The sequence below is a fragment of the Saccopteryx bilineata genome, chromosome 2 (assembly GCF_036850765.1).
Source record: "Saccopteryx bilineata isolate mSacBil1 chromosome 2, mSacBil1_pri_phased_curated, whole genome shotgun sequence".
NCBI classification, from domain to species: Eukaryota; Metazoa; Chordata; class Mammalia; order Chiroptera; family Emballonuridae; genus Saccopteryx; species Saccopteryx bilineata.
The window spans coordinates 74,410,859-74,438,319 of NC_089491.1; the positions used below are offsets into that span (position 1 = coordinate 74,410,859).

Consider the following 27,461-nt stretch of genomic DNA (forward strand, 5'->3'; position numbering starts at 1 on the left):
TTCCAAACAACATATATTTTCCTTTTTATTGAAGGCAAGATGACAACCAGATTTTAAGTATTGTTTTTCTTACCTAAGCTCTAGCAATATGTACTTTGCAAAAAAAATAATACAGAATGCAGTCAATAAAACAGCTTAATACAAAAAAGTTTTCCATGCTAGTAATCATTATATCAACTTAAGGTCAATGATCTTTCCCTGAGCTCTATTAACTGTTTTATGCCAAATACAATTAATATAAATATTCAATGCAAAATGCTTCAGGGAAAGGCCAAACTAGTTCATTTATGAGGTATGATAATAAAATCATGAATTAATTGTTTATTTACTTATTTTTAATTTTAGTGAGAGAAGGGGAGGTAGAGAGAGAGACTCCCGCATGTGCCCCAGCCGGGACCCACCCAGCAAGTCCCACCAGGGGCGATGCTCTGCCCATCAGGGGCTGTTGCTCTATTGCTCTGCAACAGAGCCATTATTTTGGCACCCAAGCAGAAGGCCATGGAGCATCTTCAGCACCTGGGGCCAACTCTAATAAATCGATTCACAGCTGTGGGGAGGGTGGGGGGAGAGAGAGAGAGAGAGAGAGAAGAAAAAGGAGGGGGGGTAGATAAACAGATGGCTGCTTCTCCTTTGTGCCCTGACTGGGAATTGAACCCGGGACAGCCACATTTCAGGCTGACACTCTATCACTGAGCCAACCAGCCAAGGCCAAGTCATTGACTAATTTTTAGGTTAGCTCAAGAAATGTCTAGTTACTTATAAACCTAACCACATATATAGCATGCTTCAGGTAAATTATGACATTATAGGACAGTTTAAGCACTTCCCCATAAAATACCCTACAGGGCCTACTTTTAGACTATATTCAACATATTGGTGAATTCTCTTGGATGATGAGCTTCAACAAAGGTAAACTACTGCTCAGACTGGCACTATATGACCTCTTCCATTACAGACCCTTAAGCAACGGGCTTAGTTCTGGGATCCATACGGGTCAAATAGGTGGAGCACAATTCCTTATACTGAGGGACAATCCAAACTTCTTTCTAAGATCATAAGAGTGAACCCTCCTAGCCTGTGAGAGATATTTTACATATGTCACATCTTGAGGTTTTTGAAAAATTGCTGGGTAAGTAAAATTAAAAAGAAAAAGCAACATTGTTTTAAAACATTTCTTTTTATGGCAGGTATTTATTTGTTTCAAGAAATGAAAAAATTGACCCACTTCAAAAAAGTTAAATTTCCTCATCTTAAAACAGGTGGGTGGATCCTAACATTGGAGATACATTCTAATTGATATCCAAAATTCAAGAATGGCTAAAGTGTTCCTTCCCAGGCTCTGGAGAGCTGCAGAATGGGGAAAGGATGAGGAAACAGATCTCCAGATCTGACACATCCTAGACCAGCTCCTCCTCAGTTTTTAAGACAATCGAAACCTCTTTTGGGTGACGCTGAGGCTGCTGTATCCCATGGGAGAAGCCATGTCCTTGGCCCCCTGAGCTGCTAAGGTCCTTCTTTTGATCTCCCTGAGTGGTTCCATGGCCTTACTTTAGCTAGATTGACTTGCCCTCCCAATTCCTAGCAGAATGAGAAGTCCTTTTAGTGGGAGTTTTATCCTTTTCCTTTTTCTTCCTAAGGGCTTCAGCCTGGTCTTGGGAGACTCTCTGGCCTCTACTCTGTTCACTCATATTGTCTGTACTCTGCCAGGTTGAGATGAAGGTGCAGCTCCTGGACCTTCCAAGGTATGTGTAACAGGTCTGCTGGTCATCTGTCCTCCTGCTGCCATCCTCACACTGCCCTCAGGCGTTACTGCTGCTGCTCCTGGTCAGGCCCTGCTGGGGCCAGGAGTAGGAAAGCCAATGTGTCCTTAAGCACAGAGTATTTTCATGAAGCAGGTTGTGGGGATTCTTCCCCCCCCCCTCCCAGCATAAGTAACAGAGGGGACCCCAGATGCCTCAGCAACCAAGGGAAGTCTTAATGAACCTGACCTGGTCTTGGTCACCTTTTCCATGGAGCTCCACAGCTTCTGGGCTCTTCCTGTTCTCTGTCTCCAACACAGGTATGTCCATCATGTCACAAGCTGGTACAGCATGGATGCCGCTGTCAGCCTGCACTGGAGGTCCCAGGAAGAGCACCAGGCCTTCCATGGAGCAAGCACATCTTTAGCATCTGATGGAGGGCACAATTGTAGGTCAAAGGGCAGCCAATGGCAAGCTGCAAGTGGTGCTGTTTTTTTCTCACGACTGTAGAGGAATTACTTTCCAAATTTGAAAGGAAGCAGCCTGGTCAGGTGCAAGCACATCATTGAATTGAGTCTCCTTCCCCGAGTTTGTAAGTTGTATGTGGCCACGTCTGTACAGTTGACAGCTGGTTGTGCCAGTAGCACAAAGTCAGGTATTGTGAGGTTGGACTGATGTATACAATGCCCAGTGACCAGCTACACACTGTTGTGCATACTGACCACTTCTTCTATTTTGTTAATCTGGATGAAGTCACTCACAAACACGGGAATGTGCGTGAACATGGTGAACTCGCCCTTGCACAGTGGCTGCGGCAGTTCCTGCATGGAGTGCACAATATGTGTAGCATGTGGCCATTCTGGGCGCTGCCCTGAAACAGCTTCATGTTGCTACCCGTGTCTGCCTTTCAATACAAATGCTGCACGTCCTCTCTGGAACCTCGGCTTCAGCCTGAGCACAGCCTCTCTCAGGCCACCTTTAAGCTTTTGCTGTCCACTGTGACCTGCCGCTGTCACAACAAAATGTCTCATCACCAGTCACTCCTATAGGAAGGGACAGCCTCCTTTTGCAAATAGCCACTGCACTAGGGCACAGAGAATAGGAAGCAGGCATATCTGGTCCTAAGATATTTCCACATTGTGCCTTGGTTGATTGGCTAAGTGGATACTTTTGGCCTGGCATAGGAACGTCCCAGGTTCAATTCCCTGTCAGGAGAAGTAACCATCTGTTACTCTTACCCTCCCTCTCCCCCTTCTCTCCCTCTATATCTCCCACAGCCAGTGGCTCAACTGGTTAAGAGCATTGGCCTGAGTGCTAAAAATAACTCAATTGGTCTGACAAGGTGAGCCTCAGGCACTAAAAATTGCTTGGCTGATTTGAGCATTGGCCCCAGACTGGGGTTGCAGGGTGGATCCTGGTTGGGGAATATGCGGGAGCCTGTCTCACTATCTCCCCTCTTCTCACTGGACCAAACTGATGTAATAGACATTTACATAACAGGGAATTTCATCCCAAAACATCAGATTACAAATTATTCTCTAGTGTGCATGGAACAGTCTCAAGGACAGACCATATGATGGGGCACAAAACTAAAATCAACAAATTTAGGAAGATTGAAATTATACCAAGCATATATTCTGAACATAGGCTTTGAAATTAGAATTCAACTGCAAAAATGAATTAAAGAAACTCACAAAAATGTGGAAAATAAACAACCTACTTCTAAAAAATGACTGGGTCACAGATGAAATAAAAGCAGAGAGAAAAAGATATATACAGACAAATGAAAACAACAACACAACATATCAAAATTTCTGGGATCTAGCAAAAGCAGTATAAGATGGAATATTATTACAGGCTTATATCAAGAAATAAGAAAGATCTCAAGTAAACAACCTTATATCACATCTTAAAGAACTAGAAAAAGAAGATCAAAGGCAACCCAAAGTCAACAGAAGAAAGGAAATAGTAAAACTTAGAGAACTAAATAAAATAGAGAATAAAAAAACTATAGAAAAAATTAATACAATAAATAGCTGTTTTGGGGTTTTTTTTGTTTTTAGAGAGACAAGAGAGAGAGTCAAAGAGAGGAATAGATAGGGACAGACAGGAAAGGAGAGAGATGAGAAGCATCAATCATCAGTTTTTCATTGCAACACCTTAGTTGTTCATTGATTGTTTTCTCATATGTGCCTTGACCGTGGGGCTACAGCAGACCGAGTAACCCCTTGCTCAAGCCAGCGACCTTGGGTCCAAGCTGGTGAGCTTTTTTTTTTTTTTTTTTGCTCAAACCAGATGAGCCCGCACTCAAGCTGGCGACCTCGGGGTCTCGAACCTGGGTCCTCCGCACTGCGCCACCACCTGGTCAAGCAATAGCTATTTTTTGAAAAGATCAATAAAATCGACAAACCACTGCCTAGAAAAAAGAGGAAAAGACTCATAAACAAAACCTAAAAGAGAAGAAATTGCCACAGACATCATGGATATACAAAGGATCATAGTAGAATACTATGAAAGATTATATGCCACCAAATTCAGCAACCTAGAGAAAGCAGATAAATTCCGAGAACTATAGAATCTTCCTAGACTGAATAATAAAAAAGTGGAAAACTTAAATAGGCCTGTAAACTGGGAGGGAATAGAAACAACTATAAAAAAACTCCCCAAAAAACAAAAGTCCAGGATCAGATGGCTACACTAGTGAATTCTACCAAACATTCAAAAAAGATCTAGTACCTATCCTGTCAATGTCTTCCAAAAAATAGAAGAAGGAATAATCCCTAACACATTTTATGAGGCCACCATAACTCTCATACCAAAATCTGGCAAAACAACACACAAAAAAGAAAATTACAGACCAATATCTATAATAAATATAGATGCAAAAATCCTAACCAAAATATACTAGCAAATTGGATACAACAACACATTAAAAAAATACATCAGGATCAAGTGGAATTCATTCCAGGAGCACAAGGATGGTTCAACGTACAGAAATCGATCAACCTAACACAGCACCATCAATAAAACAAAGAACAAAAATGATATGTTCCTATCAACAGATGCAGAAAAGGTATTCGGTAAGATACAACACCCTTTTATGTTTAAAGTAGAATTAGAATAGAAGTACCTCAACATAATAAAGGCCATATATGATGCACTATCAGCTAATACCATACTAATGGTGAAAAAATGAAGGCTTTCCCTCTAAAATCAGGAACAAGACAAGGCTGCCCACTCCACTCTTATTCAGCATAGTTCTGGAAATTTTAGTCAGAGCAATCAGGCAACAGAAAGAATTAAAGGCATCAATATTGGGAAAGAATAAATACAAGTATTACGTTTTGCAGATGACATGATCCTATACATAGAAAACCCCAAAGACTCCACCAAAAAACTATTAGAAACAAAAAACCAATACAGCCATCCTCTCCATATCATAGTTTACTCTTCACGGTCTCACTGTATCGCAGATTTTTAAACTGTATATATCTAATTTTGTATCATGGATTTTTCACTGTATCACGCACGATTTTGTAGTATATAGGTATTTTTATATATTTATTTTAATTATTTTTTTGTGGTAAAATAAGCAAAATAAGTGTGGGAAAGGTTAATAACAGTGTGAGAAAGGTTTATAAAAGTGTAGGGAGAGTTTATAAAGCCTTGGAATATATATAAATAATAAAATAAGGTCACTACTTCGAGGATTTTCACCTATCACGGGGCATTCTGGAACCTAAGCCCTGCGATAGACGAGGGGCCGCTATGAAGTCGCAGGATACAAAATCAATATACAAAAGTCTATTGTCTTTCTATACACCAACAATGAAACTTCAGAAAATGAACTAAAAAAAAAATTCCTTTTATAATTGTAACAAAAAGACTAAAATACCTAGAAATAAACTTAACAGAGGATGTGAAGGACCTGTATACTGAAAACTATAAAACATTACTGAAAGAAATAGAAAAAAATGGAAAAATGAAAAAATATTCCATGTTCACGGATTGCAAGAATTACCACAGTTGAAATGGCCATGTTACCCAAAGCAATATACAAATATAATGCGATGAAAATATCCAAAGTGTCCCTCAATAAAGGACTGGATAAAGAAGATGTGATACATATACACTGGAATACTACTCAATCATAAGAAATGATGACATAGTTGCCATTTACAACAACATGATGGACCTTTAGAACATTATAGTGAGTGAAATAAGTAAAGCAGAAAAAGCTAAGAACTGTATGATTTCACACATAGGTGGGATATAAAACTGAGACTCCTATACATAGATAAAAGTGAAGTGGTTACCAGGGGGAAGGGAACATGGGGGTGAGGGATGGGACAGAGGTTGGGGGAAGGGTGTAAAGAGGGACAAATATAAAGTGATGGAAAATGATTTGACTTTGGGTGATGGGTATATAACATAGTCAACAGTTCAAATGCTATAGAAATGTTTATCTGAAACTTACATACTCTTATTGATCAATGTCATCCTGTTAAACTTAATTTTCTAAATAAGATAAAAGATATTTCCACATTATTATCTTCAAGAGACTACTGACAATCAAGAACTATTCAGAAATGGTCAAATTCTTAAAATGACTTATATGAAATAAATGTCATTTTTGTATATCAAACCGAAGTATATTATGGAAAAAATAATCTCTGATTAATAAATTAAAATTCTTGAATTTCCCAAACCAAACAGGGGTCCAAATGATACTTACTTTATATCAGGCCCAATGAGAGAATGTCTTCTTAACATGGCTCGTGCCTGGGCATTGGTTAAACTGATTGTAGATTCTTCATTAATGGACAAGATGCAGTCCCCAATGGCAATCCGGCCATCTCGACTAATGGCACCACCGTGAATAATGCTTCGAACAATCATCCCCAGGCCATCTTTGTTAGCACTTACCGTCATCCCTATGGTAATGGAGGAACACAAATATAAATTAAATTTGTAATTTTCAGATTCATTTTAATTTGAAAGTTGTATTATCCCTATGAAACAGGACTAACATTTTAAGCCAATAAAAAAAAATCAAAATAAAAGGAATAAGTTTCTAACAAAAAATACTTTAAATTGCAAAATGTTTGTGAAATTATATCCTGAAAAGACACTCCCTGTCAAACACATTAGAGAGCAAACAGGTCTACAATGGAGTGAACGTAACTGAGGCTATGTGATGTGTCACCCCTCACACAGAAAGCTCTGCCAGGGAGAATAGTTTGACAATTTCAAATCAATTTTATAACAGGAGTTCATCTCTTACATGTATAAGAAAATAAAAAACAGAACTATGAATGGAAAATTAGTTCAATAAATTAAGAAACTCTGTACTTTATTTCCAAATCATCTGTTCATTCAGTATTGTGCCAAGTACTATGCTAGTGGCTTGAGATAAAACAAAAAAGCGCAACACAGAATTCCTAATATCAAGAAGCTTGTATTCAAGTTTTATCCACAGTATCTATCACAGTCCGAATGTACAGTAGTTTGTTGAACTAAACTGATATGAATTCTTTTTTTTTTTACTTTAGTGAGAGAAGAGGAGGCAGAGAGACAGACTCTGGCTTCCACCCCGAATGGGATCCACTCCAGCAGGCCCACTAGGGGGTGATGCTCTGTCCATTCCGGACTGTTGCTCCACAGCTAAGCAACTGGGCCTTTTTTTTTTTTTTTAAACACCTGAGGTGGAGCCCACCAGAGCCATCCTCAGCAAGAGGCCAACTCGCTCAAACCAGTCAAGCACTGGCTGCAGGAAGGGAAGAGGAAGAAGGAGAGGGGGAGGGATGAAGAAGCAGATGATCACTTCTCCTGTTTGCCCTGACGGGTAATCAAACCTGGGACATCCACATGCTGGACCAATGCTTTACCACTGAGTCAACGGGCCAGGGCCATGAACTTAATTCTAATCTTCCATTTTATCTCCAAATCTGATAGCTCCAGATGTGGATACTTAATTGCCCTCCTTACATGTTCCCTGGATAACTAATAAGAAAGGCACCCTTAGTATTATAAAATTGAATTTCCAAGTTTCTACCTCCCATTATTTCTCCATTTGTCTTCCACTTTTTGGTGCTGACACCACAAAACTCCTCTCCATACTCAGGGCAGATATGTTGAAGACATTGGTTCCTAACTCTTTCTTACCTCTTGTATGTAATCCATCACCAAGTCCTGTCTTTTCTATCACCAACACTTATCTTGAATCCATTTATTTTTCTCCATTTCCTTAATAACCCTAGGCTAGGACCTTCTCTTACCTCACTTTTCTGAACAGCCTCCTAACTAGTCTCCTGGCTTCCAATGCATTCTCCTCACAGATGACAGATCATTCAAAACAGGCAAATCGCATCACATCGCTCCCTTCCTAACAACCCTTTACTACCTTCCTGTTATGCTGAGAGCATGCCTACTTGGCACAGTCTACAGGCATTGGTGGCTTGGCTCTCTCAACACGCACCCTTCCTTGAACAATGTCATCCTTGGCTCCCTGTGTTCCAGCAACTGCATTTCAGAAATTCGCCTAATGTCTCCCCATTTCAGAGCCTATGCCTGATGCCCTCTTTTAGTAGCTCCTGCATAGCTAACTCCTCAATCTTCAATAGCACTTCCTCGAAAAGGCAGTCACAGCAAATCTTACCTGAATTACTACTGTTCCCTTCTCATCTAACCCTTACTCTATCCTTCAAAAATATTAAATATTTTAAATTATGTAAACACTTTACATAAAATGTTAGTTCACTTAAAATCACCTGTTAAAAGTTTCTTCTAAAACAAAATTATATAATTAAACCAAATAAGGAGAGATATAAAGCTATAGAGTATTTATAAAATCTTTTTCTGAGAAGAGCCACAAATTCCTCTTTTGGTTTTATTAAAAAAAAACAACAAAGTAATACTCTCTGTCTAAATATTCATTCTAATTATACCAAATCAGACAGAATATTTTAAATACTTTTAAAGAATAATCCAGACTGCAATACACTTCCAGCCTGATACTCTGTGCCTGGATATGGGCAATTCAGGCTCTTGGTTATCATTTTCTAATAAAAGTAAACCATTATCATGAATTCAATATCATGATAATAACTCATAATAATGAATTTAAAATATCCCTTTAAGACTGATACTAAAGACTTTTTAAATGTGTTATCATTAAGGAAATACCTCTGCTTACCGTAAGTCAACAAACACTACTTCATGCCAGGGGAGTTTCTCATGAGCAAAGAGACTGGCTCTGAAACATTTCAGCAGGTACTACTGCTCTTGGCCCTGCTGCTGCTGCCCTTCCCACTAACATCCACCAAACAAGTTTACTTGGTCAAATCGAAATTTAGGACTGTAAACAATATTTAACTAAGGCCCATACTGGGAACCTAACCCCTTATCTTGTTCTTACTACTACCATGCACTCTACCATAAAGCAAGCCACAAACATGGGACAGTAATCATGAGTTATGGCTGATACGACCTCTAAGTTCATTTTTATAGCACATTTAATTCCCAACTCAAGCAGCTATTAAGGCTTCCAGCTTGTGTCAACCAACATAGACCAAGAGGTTGGGGTCAGTTATCTCAGCTTATAATTTCCTTTCACCAAACAATCATTTTCAGGGTTCAACAACATCAAGGTAATATCCACCACCTAGATTTTGATTGTAACTTACAAGATCTCCTAATTTTTTCCCAGAGGAGGCATAGTAGAATAGCCTAACCCATATATTGTAGAACTAGAAAACTGGTCCTAAATCTGAATTTCACCCCTTCTAATTAATGTAGCCTTGGGTAGCTGACTTTACCTCACACTGGGCCTCGTTTTATCATTTCATTCATCCGTAAAATGGGGATCATGCCTACTTTTAGCATTGTAGTATATGAGAAAATAAGTATATGAGAAAAACTTATGTAGAATTGCTTTCAAAGTGCATGGCCCAAAGTGCTCAGTAAAGTACAAAATAAAAACTCACAAAATATATTTAAAGTACATCTCTATCCTAATCCAAAGCTACACTGCTCTCTAAAGGTTAAAGGCACATCATAATTCAGCTTCAAAACGCAGGTTGTTATCAGAGCAATCTCCACATAGCCTTGGGCACCTCAAGCACTGACATGCACTGTGTAGAAGTGGAGAGGAGACTGTCCAAGGCTGGAGTTCCACCTCCATCTCCTAAAGACTGAGCACTTTCTGGAAAATGCCTGTGTCTATGTTTCTAAACCTAATCAGTGAAGAGGACAATGCCTTCCTTCCTACTTTTTACCTTCAAGTCCTAATATAATGTATGTACTTAATACACCACAGGCCTATACAAAATCACCAAGATTAAAATGTTAAAGGTCATTATATGCATGTGTACACATGTGAATGTATCTGTATACAACATTTTCCCCCTAAATTTAAGAAAGTTAAAAAAAGTGATTCATGAAATCAAAGCAAATGGAATATGACAACTTTTAGAGAAACCTAGCATTTAATAGTTTCTTCTAGTTATCAATAAAATAAATTATCTAGGAAACAAGAACTAAAAACAATCTTATATAACTTGATTAGTGGGAGACTATGAATCTAAGAAAATGTATTTAGTGACAGATCCTTTCATAACATACTCACCTATTATTATATTCCAGCCTCAATTTACATTTTCTAAAACAGTATCACATTTTTTTTTACTTCAAGTTGTAAATGCAACACATCTTCCTACATTAAAAGCTTAAATGGATGATTTAATTATTTAATGTTTTTCCTAGGTTTTAAAAATAGGTTTTTTTCATGATTCCTTTATATTTAGTTACTTTAATTGCTATAGAAGTCGGAATAATGAACAACTCCCATCAAATGAGATAACAGAGAAATGTTCTCAGTTTAGCATACTTTGAACTCTGAAATTCTAGAGGAGCCTCACTGGGTCTCAGGAAATCACACATCGAGGAAAAACCCTATTAACATTTTGAGTAGGTAATTAATTCAAACAATGAAAATAAATCATAAAATTTTAAACTGAAAGGTACTTATACTTTATATTACAATTTGATTAATAAAATAATGGTGCTATAATTGTATACTTACAGGTTTAGTATCATAAAGCAAATGAAAGGGCTCTCTTATACTTTAATTTTAAAATCAAACTGTTGAGGTTTAAATGGATTTTCTGATATGATAGAAAGAAAGGACACTTCACCTTTCACTGTTTTACCCCAAGAGATTAATCGTGTTTAGTATATTTTTAAAATCAAAGTGTAAAAGCTATGGTGGAATTAATCCAAGTGTCCGATAACAGATAAATGAGTGAACAGAGTGTGGTGCTTGTGTGTGTGCGTGTGTATAATGAAATATTATTCAGCCCTCAAAGGGAAGGAAATTTTGACACAGGCTAGCTACAACCTGGATGGATGAACCTTGAGGACATTCTGTTAAATAAAATAAGCCATTCACAATGGGACAAATATTTATATGATTCCACTTATATGACATACCAAGAGTAGTTAAAATTTACAGAGACAGAGAGTAGAACGATAGCTGCTAGGAGGTAGGGGACAGGAAAAAATGGGGAGTCGTTATATAACAGGCACAGACTTTCCGTCTGGGAAGATGAAAAAATTCTGGATATACAGGATGGTGACAGTTGTATTACAATGTGAATGCAAGTAACGGTACAGAAATGTACACTTAAAAATGGTTAAAATGATAAATTTTATATTAGGTAGCTGTAACACACTTAAAAATGATGTGCTCTAACAATTTAACAGAATACATTAATAATACATATGATTTTCTCCATAGATGAAGAAAAAGATTTGAAAACTTCAACTTTCTCTCAGCAAACTAACAATAGGTAAGCAATCCAAAGGGCTCAGATTATAAAATCAGATGTACTCAAATGATGGTTCTTACAAGAACCTCCCAACTGCTTCCGATCTAATTCACCAACCTATGCCAGAAATACCTTCCTAACACACAAATTCTATCATGCCTCTTACTCTTCGGCCCTTTAATTCCAGCACACAGGGGTTGAAGACAGGAGTGTGTGACAACAGAAATCCTGTATCTCGCACAAGAAGCCATCCAGCAGCTGTCTCCCACCCTGTCCTTCCTTCAACTCCAATCTTACCTAGCTAGCCACCATCACACCACACTTCATCCATACCAAACAAAATTCAGGAATGCTTTACATGTCTCTGCCTTAGCCCTAGTACCATCTAGCTTTTCCTAATTCCTCAACTAAGTGGAAAAATCTACTCCTCTTTTAAGAACTAAATCAAGTTATCTTGTCCTTTCTGAAACCTTTCCAAACTCATTCACATACAGAGATTAGGGATCAGCCATTCCCTCTTTTAAACCTTTAATTTTCTATGTATGAATGTCTATCATAGTATGTAATGAGTTTAGAATTTTATGTATTAATTAGCTATTTTCTTCAACTCATGTTTCTTGAGAAAAGTAATTAGCATAGAATCTATCTATACATAGTGGTAAAAAAATGAATGTTTGATAGTTGAGTAAGTACACTGGAATAGGGCTTCTCGTATGGGCTTTACAAAACCTGTTTTATGAGTTGGTAGAAAAAAAAAAGAGGGTTCTATAGCTAATTAAATGTGAGAAATGTTGCCTGACTTGTGACACAGTGGATAAAGCTGAGGTCACTGGTTTGAAACTCTGGGCTTGCCTAGTCAAGGCATATATGGGAAGCAACTACCAGCTGATGCTTCCCACACTTCTCTCCCCTCCTTTCTCTCTCTCTCAAATCAATAAATAAAATATTTTTAAAAATATGAAATGTTGCATTCTATAACATAGTCTTACAGGTCCACACGCACATCTAAGTATTAAAGATACTGAGATGTAGTGCAAACAAAAACACATCTCCTTAAATTCACAACCCTTCAAACTTTTAAACTTGGAATCCATTTATAGCTCCTATTTATATCCTATAGAACTAGTATTCTAAATGAAGGCTTTCAGAAGCACTCTATTAGCAGATGAAATATATATTTCTGAAATGTTTTGATATCTATAACATCTATCTCATAATTAGTGAATAACAGAAAATTCTGTAACTTAAGTTCTCTATCATTCTATTAAGCATACTACAGATAAGAAATATTATAACTAAGTAGAAACTCTCTAACTCTCCATTAGCTGCTGATGGTAGTACCCAGTCACCACCAAACAGAACAAAATCTACAATGAGACAGAGACTGGAATCCCACTCACCACATAAGAACTACTGTTTATCTCAGCCAAGTCTCAAGTCTTAGGAAACAAGACCCTGCCATAGATATCAATGTAAAGGGTACTGGTTGGTTACAACAAGCAAAATCTCTGATCAAGATCTCTGATGTAGAGATAAACAGAGAGGCTGGGGCTATACTCTGGATTCAGAGCAACTGTTCTAACATCCTACTTATCATCATAGAGCACTAGGATCAGAGTTGAGTCACATGACCGCTTAACTTAAAAAAAAAAGAACAAATGTGCTCTGCTTCAAGATACCTTTAGTTATTGCAATTAGGATTTTATTTTTACAGGAAGACTACTTTACCCAACTCTGAAGGCTTTATGATTATTAAGTAGCCACAACCCTTTATGGATAAGAAAGGACACAAAACCCTGCCACCTGGGATGGACTATTACAATTTGCATTTCCATTTTGGTGGTGGCACACCTGGCTGTCTTTTTAGTCTTTCAGTGAATGAAAGAAATTAAATACAAACTGACTTACGCATAACTGGTAACATTCAAAGAAACTAATAATTTGCTTTTCCAAAGAATTAAAATTCCAAATTGCTGACTTCTCATTTTCTAAGAATTTCTTTTCTGATTTGCTGTTTCATACACAAACAATTCATATATCTTTTACTTGAATGTAAATGAGGTTCTTGAACACTTTTAAATCATAAAAAGAGTGAGGAATTTAAGCTAGTCAGAACTAAACAAACCTGTTCATCATTTTGGGAAAAATAATGAGTATATAAAAAGAGAAATCATAAAATGACAGGAAAATTTGTAACATTTATTTTCTTATCTACAGCCAAAAATACCAAAACCAGGTTCAATTTTTCCTCTTTGTGGGGGGGTTGGTTGGGAAGAGATGTGTGAAAATAAGGAACTTACCTAGGCTAGAATTGCCTTTTGCTATAGTAATGGTCCTCTCAAAAGATTCTGTGGATATATTTTGAAGCATGACAGTAGAGGCCAGAGAGATCTGTTGATTTAAGAACTCAGAGCCCTGGTGGAAGTAAAAAATAAGTCACAGGAAAAAGAAACCTAGACTTTGGAGTATGATTTCAACATCACACATTCTCTAATTGAGTGTGCCATATTAAACAAGAATCTATAACCAAAACAAGTTCATAGGTTGGTTTCTGAAAACCTCAGCGTCAGGAGAGCACTAGCTCCAAATAGGGAGATTAGCCAAAATACGTCACTGTCCTCAACCCCATCATAATACACAAACAGTATCTTTAAAATATTACCTTTCCAGCTGAATCAGGTAACAGAGGAGAAGTAAGTTCTGCACTTGACAGAACTTCATTTGGTAGGTGAGATTCGGTCCATACTCTAGTGTTTTCACATCCGTATTGTTGATCAGTAGGTGGTGTATAATCATTTATGGTAAAGCCTGATGCAGGTCCTATGCTCAAGTCTACTGAAGGTGGACTCTCATCCTGTCTTTGCAGGAGATTCTGAGTGTACAGTTCCTCCAAGGACATGTGTAGATCAAGTACTGGATCTGAAGAATTGTCACTAACATCCTAATGATTAAAGAATAAAAAAAAAAGGTCAGATTTACAAAGTATTTTTTAAGATCCTATTAATGAGCAACTATTTAGTGAAAAAAAACCCACACAACATACTTACTCATTATTCAAAAAAAATTAGCAAACATACTAATTCTTTACTTAGCTGATATTCCGTGTATCTTTATTTTCATAAATGCTTTTCAATGCATTTCCTGCATTCACAATCTCCTGTTCTACTGAGTTATGCTTGTACAATATACTGTGATATCATTTAGATACACTATTATAGTACACTTACAAATAAAACTGAAGTTCAATCTACATGGGAAAGCAAGTTATATTTCCAAATCTTAAAGAGCAATGCATAAAGAGAACATTACCTGATTCAGATACACAAGCACCTTTAAGAAAAAATTATTTTGACAGACATTTATAAGTATTTATGGAGAACAGAAAGCCACACTGTTCGTATTATTTTAGAAAAATTTTTCATAAATATTCTGCAAGATAAAAGAAATACTAAGAAGGGGTATTATAAGAGGTAGGTTCTAATGCAGGCTCTGTTGTTAATCTGTACATCACAGAACCTCTCTTGGCTTTGCATTAATTTCTAAAATTCCCTAAACTCTATAATCCTATAGTTCTACATATACATATTTATCTAATTACAACAGATATATTTTATCACTTATGTGCTCTGGGTAAGCAGTTGTTCCATGAACTGCTGCTGTGGAATATACTTATCAATTTTCACTTCAATGCTTTGATATTTTAAAAAAGTATAAAAGCAGTACATGAATACATTGCCATTGGAAAGGGCTCAAGCCAAACAGATATACAGTACGCATACTATATTAAAGTATTCCTTTATGTCTCCTACTTTTGGTCCTTTCCCCAGGAAACTGGCTGGCTTCAGTTGTGTGTTTATTAATCAGATTTTTAAATTCATTTGTATAATATATATGCAGAAGTCCAAACACACACATACACATCCAAACACATGTACGAATACATTTTTAAAAACCTAAACTGAACCACACATTACACAGATTTTTATTTGCTTTTTTGAAGTATCTTTTTACCTTGACACGAGGGATTCCTATGTCAATGAATGAAAGTCAACTTCAATCTTCTTAAGGCTACATACTATTCTCAAGTTTGAAAGGACTGCAGAGCAGATTCTGTAGTTGGGCTGGCATGGTTCAGGTACTGGCTCCACCACTAGTTAGCTCTGAGCTGTGAGAGGTTACTTAAATATACTCTGTTCCTTGGCCCTCATTTATTAATTAGGAAAAATAATAGGACCTACTATAGGGCTGTTGGGAGGATAGAGTTATACCACAAAGTACAAAAAAAAAGTCTGAACAGAAAATTCCCAATAATTATTTGTCATTGCAGTGATTTTTGCTACACATCTTTGTGGACCTGTGGACATTTATTTAGTATAAACTCCTACAATTGGAGCTGTTGTTGAAATGACATGCACACTTGAGATGCTGGTATATATTGCCAAATGGCCTTCCAATTTTCTCTCACAAAAAGAGAATATGGGAATACCTATTAACTAATCTTGACAACCCTAAATTAGTTTAGCAATTTGATCTGTAAGAAATATATGCATTAGTGTTTTACTATGTGTGTCCTTGACAGTGAGAACATGCCACTATGAGAGCGTCCGGTGAACACTCTCTTCATAGCCTCTATCAAAGATTATATCAGATGGCATTCACTTATTGTGGTCATTGACCTATTCTGAATATGAAGTCTTTGTGATATATACTGGAAATATTTCCCCAGCTTGTTACTTCTTTTTTTTAAGATTTTATATGACCTATACATGCAGATATTGAATTCTATATGCAACAAAAATTCTTTATACAATTTTATTTTTTTTTACATTTCTTACAAGTATTTATTGACTACTCACAATGCTCAGTTGATATTAATGACCTGATTTATAAAATATTTGAAAGCTTTGCATTGGTCCTGCTCAGCACTAAGTTTTTTCCCAGGGTGTTTTTTATTTTTTTATTTAGAAAATTAAATTAATGTGGTGGCACTGATCAACAAGAGTACATGCGTTTCAGGTGAACATTTCTATAGCATTTGAACTGTTGACTGTGTGGTGTGCCCATCACCCAAAGACAGATCACTCTCTGTCACCTTGTATTTGTCCCTCTTTACTGCCCCTCCCCCTACACCTCCCCGTGATGACCACTTCACTTTTATCTATGTCCATGAGTCTCAGTGTTATGTCCCACCTATGTGTAAAATCATATCGTTTTTAGCTTTTTCTGATTTACTTATTTCACTCAGTACAATGTTCTCAAGGTCCATCCATGTTGTTGTAAATGGCACTATGTCATCATTTCTTATGGCTGAGTAGTATTCCATTGTATATACCTATGTATCACCTCTTCTTCATCTGATCCTCTATTGAGGGACACTTTGGTTGTTTTCATGTGTTGGCCACTGTGAATAACTTTGATTATTTTCATCTTGTTAAAAATAAGTATACTTACTAAAGAAAATTGTTAGCTTCTCTATTACTAAATTAAATATAATAATTAACAGAAAATCATCTCTCGCACTCCTTAAATAAAGATAATAAAAACTACTTTTCATCAGAAAAAGAGGTCAAGCTGCCCTTGTTAGCTGGGGTTTACAGTAAATCATGTAACAAATTTCTATGCATTATTCATAAAGAAGTTACACAGATAGAAAAAAAAGAGCTAATCAACACAGCAGTCAACATAATCCTACTTAAGAAATGTTCCTGGTTGCTGAACAACAGAGTTTTATTTTTAAAAGTCTTATAGATCTGGCCCTGGCCAGTTGGATCAGTGGTAGAGTGTCAGCCAGGCATGTGGATGTCTTGGGTTCAATTCCTGGTCAGGGCACACAGGAGAGGTGATCATTTGCTTCTCCACCCCTCCCCTCACCATTTTCTGTCTCTCTCTTCCTCTCCCGCAGCCCAGGCTCCACTAGAGAAAGTTGGCCCGGGCAATGAGGATGGCACCATCACCTCACCTCAGGTGCTAAAACTGCTCTGGTTGCAACAGAGCAACAGCCTCAGATGGGCAGAGCATCACCCCCTGGTGAGCTTGCTGGTGGATCCTGGTCAGGTGCATGTGGGAGTCTATCTCTTTGCCTCCCTGCTTCTCACTTAAGAAAATAAAAGCCTTATAGATCTAAAAGCAGTTCTTCTCCCATATATGTCCAAAAATAACTACAGATTTCCCAGTGCAACCTATTATCTAAATGAAGGAGATACCAAAAACCAACCCTAATATGAACTTCTAATTGATTTAATCTTATTTTCCAGGAAAAGAAATGGCAGAGAGGTTAAATAAAAAGTCAAATTTACTTGAAAATAGGTCTGTTTCTTTTTTTTTTTTTTTTGAGAGGAGAGGGAGAGGAGAGACAGAGAGAATTGGGGTAAGAGAGACAGAGAGAGAGAAGGGGGGAGGAGCTGGAAGCGTCAACTCCCATATGTGCCTTGACCAGGCAAGCCCAGGGTTTTGAACCAGTGACCTCAGCATTTCCAGGTCGACACTTTATCCACTGCGCCACCACAGGTCAGGCTGTTTCTTAAGTTAATGAAATATTAAGGTTATACTTGGGTACATTATTTACTCAGATAGTACATTTACATAGACTAGCTAAATAACTTAAATATGTACTGGGTACAACCTATTCTTTCTTCAACAAGCAGTCTACTTTAAGTCTTCTGAAAAATATATTATAACCACAGCTACTCCAACTTACATTGTTCCCCCACTGTTTCTGAGAAAGGTAGATAGATTCCCTTTACTGTTTATACACTGACCCTACTGAGCGAAAAGACAACATCGTTTACATTTTTGAGCACTTGCAGTTTTGTCACTAAGATTTTCACAATCACTTTCATCATCTTGAGAGAAATGATTTAATAAGATTTTTATATTAACTCCCTCCTCCAAAAAAATACACATATTTTAAACATGCATGTTGAGGTAGCAGTATTTTATGCTATAGAATGACAGTAAGTGAAGCTTGTTGGAATTCTGGAGACACACACACACACACACACATTCCTCATAGAATCCAGTAGTTGTGTTTGCTGTACAAGGTGCAAGAGGAAGTTTCTATCTTGACAAACACCAAGTTCAACTTGCACTAAAATCAAAAGCCTGTCAGGTGTTCGTTCAGATGTTTAGAAATGAAGGGCACGCTCTGACTGATATTCATTTCATCCCTGGAGCAAGAGCGAGAGAACATGGTGCACAAGAAAGGTAGAGCATTAAGAGGAGACTCAGTATATATCTATTAAATCTGCACTAGGTAAATTTTTAAATCTAAATAGGAGAAAATAAATGAGACCATCATTTCCCCAAAATTATGCTGAGCTGTTAAAGAAAAAGTCTATAAGAATTTAAGTTTGAAAACAATTATTTCTGCATTTGTTATGTTTTTCGAGGTGACAAGGAAAAGAGAATAAAAAAATTAATTGAAAATTTAAAACCTAGATCAATGAGAAAGGAATAAAACCCCACTGGCCCTTTGCCTTTAAAATCCATATTTCACCTGACCATGCAGAGGATAGAGCATCAGACTGGGATCTGGAGGACCCAGGTTTGAGACCCCGAGGTCACCAGCTTGAGCACAGGCTCATCTGGCTTGAGAAAAAAAGCTCACCAGCTTGGACCCAAGGTCACTGGCTGGAGCAAGTGGTTACTAGGTCTGCTGTAGCCCCACAGTCAAGGCAAATATGAGAAAGCAATCAATGAACTAAGGTTTTGCAATGAAAAACTTATGATTGATGCTTCTCATCTCTCTCCGTTCCTGTCTGTCTATTCCTATCTCTCTCTCTGACACTCTCTCTGTCCCTATAAAAAAAGAAATAAAAGAAAATCCACATTTCAATGGCCTACCTCAATTGATTCAAATGCCATGGAAGCAGCTATAGTTTTCAGATTCTTGAATAATGGTTATTTCCCTTAAATCCTTACATGATAATTAATCAAATTAAGCAAACATCATGCCTTTAAAAAGAAAATACAGCAGAAAGAATTCTCTGACAGGAGAATTCTGTACAGAGGAGCTCCTCCTGTGGCTATAGTCTCCAGTGTCCCAGCTGCTGGCAAGGCCCAGGCTCTGCAGCCAGTCCTTCCTTCATGACAAGCTCCCGCTCTGGGTGACCAGTTCATACCTCTTCTAGCATACCTGCCCTCTCATCAGTGTAAAGAGATAAAACTACTTGTGTGCTTCCAGACCATGATTTAAGGCTACAAAATTATTATATACTTAGCAAAGTCAAAAACTTGAGGGATCACTGAGATTCTCACACTGTTTCATTTTTCTTCATATCAGTATAGAGGCTCCTTTGTTTTACTTATATATCAAATGGTATACCATCTTATTTTGTTATTACAAAGTCCTAATGTGAGCACACTCTTCTTTACAAAAAAATTGTCAATCCTAAAGTCCATTACAAATTGTCATTCTGCCTTTTAAAGTAAATTTAGTGCAAAGAAATAAAAAGATAAATGCTCATTTAACTTTTTTGTTTTGTTTTGTTTTGTTTTGTTTTTTACAGAGGCAGAGATAGACAGGGACAGACAGGAACGGAGAGAGATGAGAAGCATCAATCATCAGTTTCTTGTTGCCCGTTGCGACTTCTTAGTTGTTCATTGATTGCTTTCTCACATGTGCCTTGACCGTGGGCCTTCAGCAGACCGAGTAACCCCCTGCTGGAGTCAGCGACCTTGGGTCCAAGCTGGTGAGCTCTTTGCTCAAGCCAGATGAGCCCGCGCTCAAGCCAGATGAGCCCGCGCTCAAGCTGGCGACCTCGGGGTCTCGAACCTGGGTCCTTCCGCATCCAAGTCCGATGCTCTATCCACTGCGCCACCACCTGGTCAGGCTCATTTAACTTTTTATTTACACAGTTTTCTAGTAAATTTCTAGATCTTAGAATGATGCCACAGAAAACAAAATCAAAATCGAAACAACAAAAACGAAACAAACAAAAATGCTGCAGAGATTGACCACGTTGTAGGAATAGTCCTACTTTTAAAGAAAACCAAAAGCATACAGGAGGTTTCACAATTTGTTTTAAAACACCCTCATTAATGCCTTCTATGTTATTTTGTAGTTTAAACATTTCAGTTGATAAACCAGCTTGCTAAAATTTGCTTCAACAAAAGAGTAAACTGCTTGGGAAAAAAAATAAAAAAGGAGGCAAACAGACTTCAGTAAGCCAATATGTTGTGCTTCATACAGCCAGCATTTGCCCTGTAAAATATATGCTTCTCAGTATGCAGATTGTGTAATCCCTTTAAGTAACAATTACAAAGTTAAACAATGCAATCTGTCCCACTGGCAAGAATTGTGCTATGCTGTGGATTAGGAGATTCCACTAGGAGATGAACTCAGTTTCTAGCCCTGAGGCCAGGAAAGACTGAACAGGGTCCAGACAGGATGCAATCAGATAGACCGTCTCAGGTGTGGTGAGAGAGGAGCAGCTGCTCTATTTAACATTATACCCTGCAAACCAACTCAAAGAGATTGCCTAGCAACATTTGCAAGGATAACAGGTATATCTTGAACATAAAAAAAAAAAGCTTTGAATGTTCTGGCCAAAAAAAAAAAAAGCAAAACAAAACACTTATTAATTCAGGAAAGGAAGGAAACCTATGAAAATTCTACTTTCCAACTTATTCATGGATACAAACTCCCTTCCCACTGAATTTATGTGGACAATACATATTTCACATATTTAAGAAAGAATTATTGTCCAGTCCTTTTATCTTAATTTTTATTGTTATTTATGGTATATTTCCAACATAGAAAAATAAAGAAAACATATCTACATACGAATGCTTTCCTAATAGATATTAACATTTTGCCATACTTTCTTCAGTCTCTCCTACTACTTATAGTGGTATAATGTACAGGGGGTCCTCAAGTTATGAAACAGTTCTGTTCCTATGACAGTGACATAACTCAAATTTTGGTCTAAGTCGAAATACACCCTAGCCTAAGTCACTTATCTATCCTAACACAGTTGTAAAATCATCATCTAGATCATAAAAACACAACGAAGGCACAGAAAAAGGAAAAGGACATAAACATACTGTACTGTACTGTGTATTCTTCCACCACGCGCAACCAAACTAGCTCACCCAAATAGTCCCTAAGGACGATGCTAATGGAGTAAGCCAAAACACTCACGTCTCAATTTTTTTAAGTTTTATGGGAGTGAGTGTCATAAACTCAAAATGTGTATGTCAAGACTGCCGTAACCCAAGGACCCCCTGTATTAAGCTAAATTCCCATGCTTACTTTTTTCTCCAAGAATAACTTTTTATTGAGGTTGAAAAGTAACATTCCTACTCTTAGGTTTTTAAATATATATACACACACACACACACACACACACACACACACTCATAAAAATACAGAGTTGCTTTGTATATCAATGTCTTGAAAATATAAACAATGCCAACAAATGAATAGAAAGATAAGCAACCCATTATAAAAACACCAAAGATATAAAGAGGCCATTGATGGACGTGAAATCCAAAGGCCAATACATGAAAAAGCGTTCAAGCTCACTAGTAATCAGGAATCCCAAATTAAAATAAGGTACCATTTCACACCCAAAAGACTGGAAAGGTTTTAAAATATTACTTAATAAACATTACAGAGCACATCATCAAGAAAATGAATAGAGTTGGAGCATTTATGCTACTAATCTGTTTCTAAAACACAAATGGCACAAATAGGTCAAATATAACTAAATTCTTCATATTTGTATCCAATCACTTAAATACACTTTGCAATTAACTATGATTTTTATGTATTCTTTGGCATCAGTTTATATAAAAACACATGACAGCATTAAGTTTAACTTAGCTAGTAAATATTAAATTAATGCAAGATATATTTTACCATCCAATTTTGCATGAGACAGTTTACAATCATTAAGAAAAGAATTGTAATTTTTCCAAAGTAGACACAGCTAAAAATATAAATTTGAGAAGTGTTTCATTTTTTTTAACACAAAAATTCTAACCAAAGATTTGAACTTTTGTGTCTATCACTCTGTATTCCAGACCCTAAAATGAAATAGTCCATAAGAGTCCAACAGGTACCCAATAAGACACTACTTAAATGAAACTGAACTTCAATGATAATAAATCCATGACTTGAGAAACATAATGTCTATGTCATGCTACTCCCACACTCCTTTAAACAATGACCTCTGGGAAATTATACACAAGGCTGTCCCATAAATGAGATAACACTGCCTTTGTACCTTGGGAGGAGAAGATGGAAGGGAGGGACCATAGTTCAGGCCATCACTACAAGCACTGCCACGAAGAGACAAAATAGAGGCTTGAGTAGAGTAGATACTGTCACTTCCAGGAGAGTACTGAGACTCAAATGCAGATTCACCTGCTAGGTCAGCCTCATTTGTGTCAACCTAGGAATAAAAACAAGATCAGTTGGAAATTCTGTTCTATTATACATATGATAAAGTCTACACTTGAGATTAAAAGACATGCTGGAATCATTCCTTTGTCTATGCTATTTTCTACATGACCTTTCCACCTTCTTCAACACATCAGAGACTGATTAAAGCAACAGAACTAGGATGAACTGCCCACCTGCAGCAGAGGGTGCTGGCATTAAAGATTATTTTATTCCATCAATAAAGGGCAAAAGTAACATTAAAAAACCAGAATCGATTCTAAGTTTAAGTTGTTTCATAAATGAATAAAAATATTTGCTCTTTTCTAGTTTACAATATTTTTAAATAATACCCTCCCAACACCTAGAACTTAATAAAATGAATGAGGTCGGCACTTTACCTATTCAACTAAAATAACATCTTCAACAGGCCTGCTAGACAATCACCTAACTTTAAATCTCACTAAGATAATATATTTTATTTAAATTACCTTTAACTAGATTTAAAAACCATTCAGGTTACAGACCCAGAACTTGATGGTGATCATCAGAAACCAAAGAAAAAATCTGTCATTTCATGCTGAAATTACACCAACAAAGAAGGAGCCTAATTATGATCTAGTTGTAAAAAATGTAAATTATAAACTGCTACTGCTAGAAAACTCACGCAGAGTGAGGTAGAGAATTTCATTACATATTATCTAAAACTCTATTACTATCTTCTGTAGTAGAACCAAGTGAAAGAATCAAGACATGATAAGCTGGAAGCTCTTCTTGCTATTCACTCACTGTTACACCTTAGAATAAGTAGAACTGACATAAATACTACCCTTCTTCAATATTACCAGTATTTTCTGTTTTAATGGCAAAATTCTGTACGTTATATTTTTTGTGATTTCAACTTACACATTAAGCCAGAAGTTACGAGCATTATAACATTATATCAGGTCACATTCTTGCAAAAACATGTTAAGAATACACAGATGAATCATTTCAAAATGAACTTCTCTAATAATATATTATATTTTCAGTATATATTCAAATTCACCAGTGAGTAACTATGTGAATATTTACCCTTTACATTGTGTAGCAATCTAAATAGTAAATGCTTAACATGTTATCTATATAGATAGTATTAACTAAGACTTAGGTCATAGATTACAATAGAAAAATACTTGTTTTAAGTAACATTAAAGAAAAATATCTCAAAACAATGTGTTTACCTTTTACTGATGCCTCAGAATCATAAAAGAGATCTTAATCAACTCATCTGATTATTGTAGAGATAAAAACACTAAGGTCCAGTAAAGTTGAGTAACCAATATAAGATTACATAGCTGTCTAGGTAGAGACCCAGGGCAACTACTACTAGAAGATGTTGAATTCACAGAAAAGTGGGGCAAATCTCCTTTTTGACTGGTATCCATTTAAGGATTCAAGAATGCATGTCACTCTAGAAAAAAATTATTTCTCAGGGTGCTTTTAGAAACAATGATATATTTGTGACCTGCAACACTTCAAAAAGAATTTTCTATGGCTAGGTGCTATATATACATTAATACCATAGTACATTATGTAGTTCAAAGAATTCTAAACTATCTAGTTTTGAAGTGTTAACAGAATATTAACATAATGTCCATGTTACCTCATAAAAAGGTGACAAAATGCTGACTTCTAGGTAAATACTGAAACAGTTCAAGAATGTCTAGAGATACTTAGTATGACATTAGAGCAAACAAAGTACTCCAACAAACTTTTGGTACGATATAAATATCAATTCTACACATTGACATGATGCCTTGATGAAGAACTTTTCCCCACAAATCCAACTAATATTTCTCACATGTTTGTTTTTCTTCCCATTCTAAATTATTAGAACCACTGGAATTGATTAGAAAAAAATGTTTAGTTTTCCAAAACATAATGAACAAAAACTTTAGTAAGATTTTTGAATATTTTGAAAGGCAAAAATAAGACTTAAGATATTGAAACAAAGCTTGGTAAGTTGTGGGCACTAACCAGAGCCAAGTCAGCCCTGAAGAGGGCTTTGTCAGCCAGCCCTTCCTCCTTGCAGGAGCGTGGGGGATAGAGAAAGGAATCCTCCTTAGCGGAAACATAGCCTTCTTCTGGCGAAAGCTGTAGGGAGAATGAAGCCAGTGATTGAGGATAAGATCATGAAAACGAAAGAGAACAGAAAGAGGGGAGAGGAGAGGGAAAGAAAAGTAAGAGGAGAAAGGAAAAGAAGGGGACAGTTTTCAAATGATACCACATGACTTTAACATAGAATGATGAGCATAAGACATGATTAATAGTCATATTTAACATTTTAATTCAAGACACAATAAGGACATGCATTCCAATACCAAATTTCAACTAATTTTTTCATTCTTCTTATGAAAGGTTATCAAAATCAATGATTTTTTATATTGTAACAATCTTCTAGTCATTTTTATTTGCCAAATATTCTGGCTAAACAAGATTTTTTTTTTTTTTTGTATTTTTCTGAAGCTGGAAACGGGGAGAGACAGTCAGACAGACTCCCGCATGCACCCGACTGGGATCCACCCGGCACGCCCACCAGGGGTGACGCTCTGCCCACCAGGGGGTGATGCTCTGCCCCGACCAGAGCCACTCTAGCGCTTGGGGCAGAGGCCAAGGAGCCATCCCCAGCGCCCGGGCCATCTTTGCTCCAATGGAGCCTTGGCTACGGGAGGGGAAGAGAGAGACAGAGAGGAAGGGGGGGGGTGGAGAAGCAAATGGGCGCTTCTCCTATGTGCCCTGGCCGGGAATCGAACCCGGGTCCCCCGCACACCAGGCTGATGCTCTACCGCTGAGCCAACTGACCAGGGCACAAGTTTTTTAGTATAGAAAGAAATAAGGCAACCTTCAGATATTAAGACATGAAAGAAGTACAGAAAAAAACAAATCATTAAAAAAGAATCAACTTCTGTCATCCCATATTATTTTAAGAATGTAATTTACTTGATAAAGAATGCTAATGAACCCTACAATGAAACCTCTTAATTTAGCATGGGTTTAAAAACCTATGTGTACACAATCTATTTATATTGCATTACAAGCTATTATACCATAACCTAGATCATACTGACAAACAACCTAACATTTTCATTCCAACCTCAGATAAAATAGGCTAAAATACTTAGATAATTGTCATGCCTATATCACCCTTTATCATCAATACATGTGGAAGCATTTTAGGAAAAGAAACCTGTTACTCTTCTTCTTCTACACATTTGAGTTAATAGTATTTATCATATTATTTGTAATACTTATTGAATTTGAAATAGAAAATACTGTTATGGAAGACATTTATTTGGGAATGAGCTAGGAAAGAAAGTCTGCCCAGAATAACTGGCATGTTTCTCTGAAAAGCAGTAAAAACATATATTGAGTCCTTGCCATTTTTCTTTCTCTATGAAAAAGACCAGAACCAAATGTATGGTCGATCTTAATATACAGGATGGGCAAAGGTAGGTTTACAGCTGTGAGTACATGAAACACAGAATTATATATATGTTTGTTTTTTTTTTCTGAAGTGAGAAGCGGGAAGGCAGAGAGACAAACTCCCACATGCGCCTGACCAGGACCCACCTGGCATGCCCACTCGGGGGTGATGCTCTACCCATCTAGGCCATTGCTCAAATGAACTAGCGCCTGAGGTAGAGGCTATGGAGCCATCCTCAGTGCCTGGGCCAACTTTGCTCCAATGGAGCCTTGGCTGTGGGAGAGGAAGAGAGAGACAGAGAGGAAGGAGAGGGGGAGGGGTGGAGAAGCAGATGGCGCTTCTCCTGTGTGCCCTGACTGGGAATTGAACCTAGGACTTCCACACGCTGGGCCGGTGCTCTACCACTGAGCCAACTGGCCATGGCTCACAGAATATATTCTTCTATTATTATTTATTAATTATATTATTTTCCATACAAACAACTGTAAACCTATTTTTACCCTAACTTGTATGTGCAATCACATAATGGCCTATCTTCATTCTTATATTCCCTTTTGTATCAATCTTTTGTTCTGATTTCTAAAATCTTGATTTGATTTCAGGTTAGATTAACATATTTTTTTCCTTCTTCCCTTCTTCTCTTCCTCTTTCTGTTTTCATAGGTTACGGATTCTTTGTGGAGTAAAAAATGAAGCACAAAAAATTTAATTAATATTTAAAATACATTAACAAGGTTTACTACTTGAACAAATCTTTTATTTGATGTTTATGAAAATATACCCATGTGTTTGTTTTCTTAAAGTATATTTGCCCTTTCACTTAAAAATATATTTATACACTAAAAAAATCTCACAAAGAGTGAGAATGTCTCCAATATTTCACTGCAATTGAGTCATAAGTGTTACATTTCAATCACTGTACCTAATAAACATATTAATATTATGTAGTATGACACTCGTTACTTTTAATATTGAAGTAATTAATGACATGAGAGCTATTCCCTCCCAAGAAGAGAGCCAAAAGCTCTTGAACCAACTTAGGAAAGG

At 36.9% G+C, this 27,461-nt stretch overlaps 1 protein-coding gene across 8 annotated transcripts in view; it reads right to left on the bottom strand.

Annotated features, from left to right (window-relative positions):
- The window catches only part of MPDZ (multiple PDZ domain crumbs cell polarity complex component), a 191,076-nt gene that overhangs the window by 61,194 nt on the left and 102,421 nt on the right, over window positions 1-27,461 (bottom strand). For 7 of the 8 annotated variants that reach the window (XM_066257256.1, XM_066257258.1, XM_066257259.1 and 4 more), the window contains 5 exons: window positions 24,969-25,085; window positions 22,795-22,962; window positions 14,229-14,507; window positions 13,867-13,981; window positions 6,475-6,673 (listed from right to left, as the gene is read on the bottom strand). In XM_066257256.1, the coding sequence (XP_066113353.1) occupies window positions 6,475-6,673; window positions 13,867-13,981; window positions 14,229-14,507; window positions 22,795-22,962; window positions 24,969-25,085 (878 nt within the window). The remainder of the gene's footprint in view (window positions 1-6,474; window positions 6,674-13,866; window positions 13,982-14,228; window positions 14,508-22,794; window positions 22,963-24,968; window positions 25,086-27,461) is intronic. The other variant, XM_066257257.1, reaches the window with a different exon arrangement.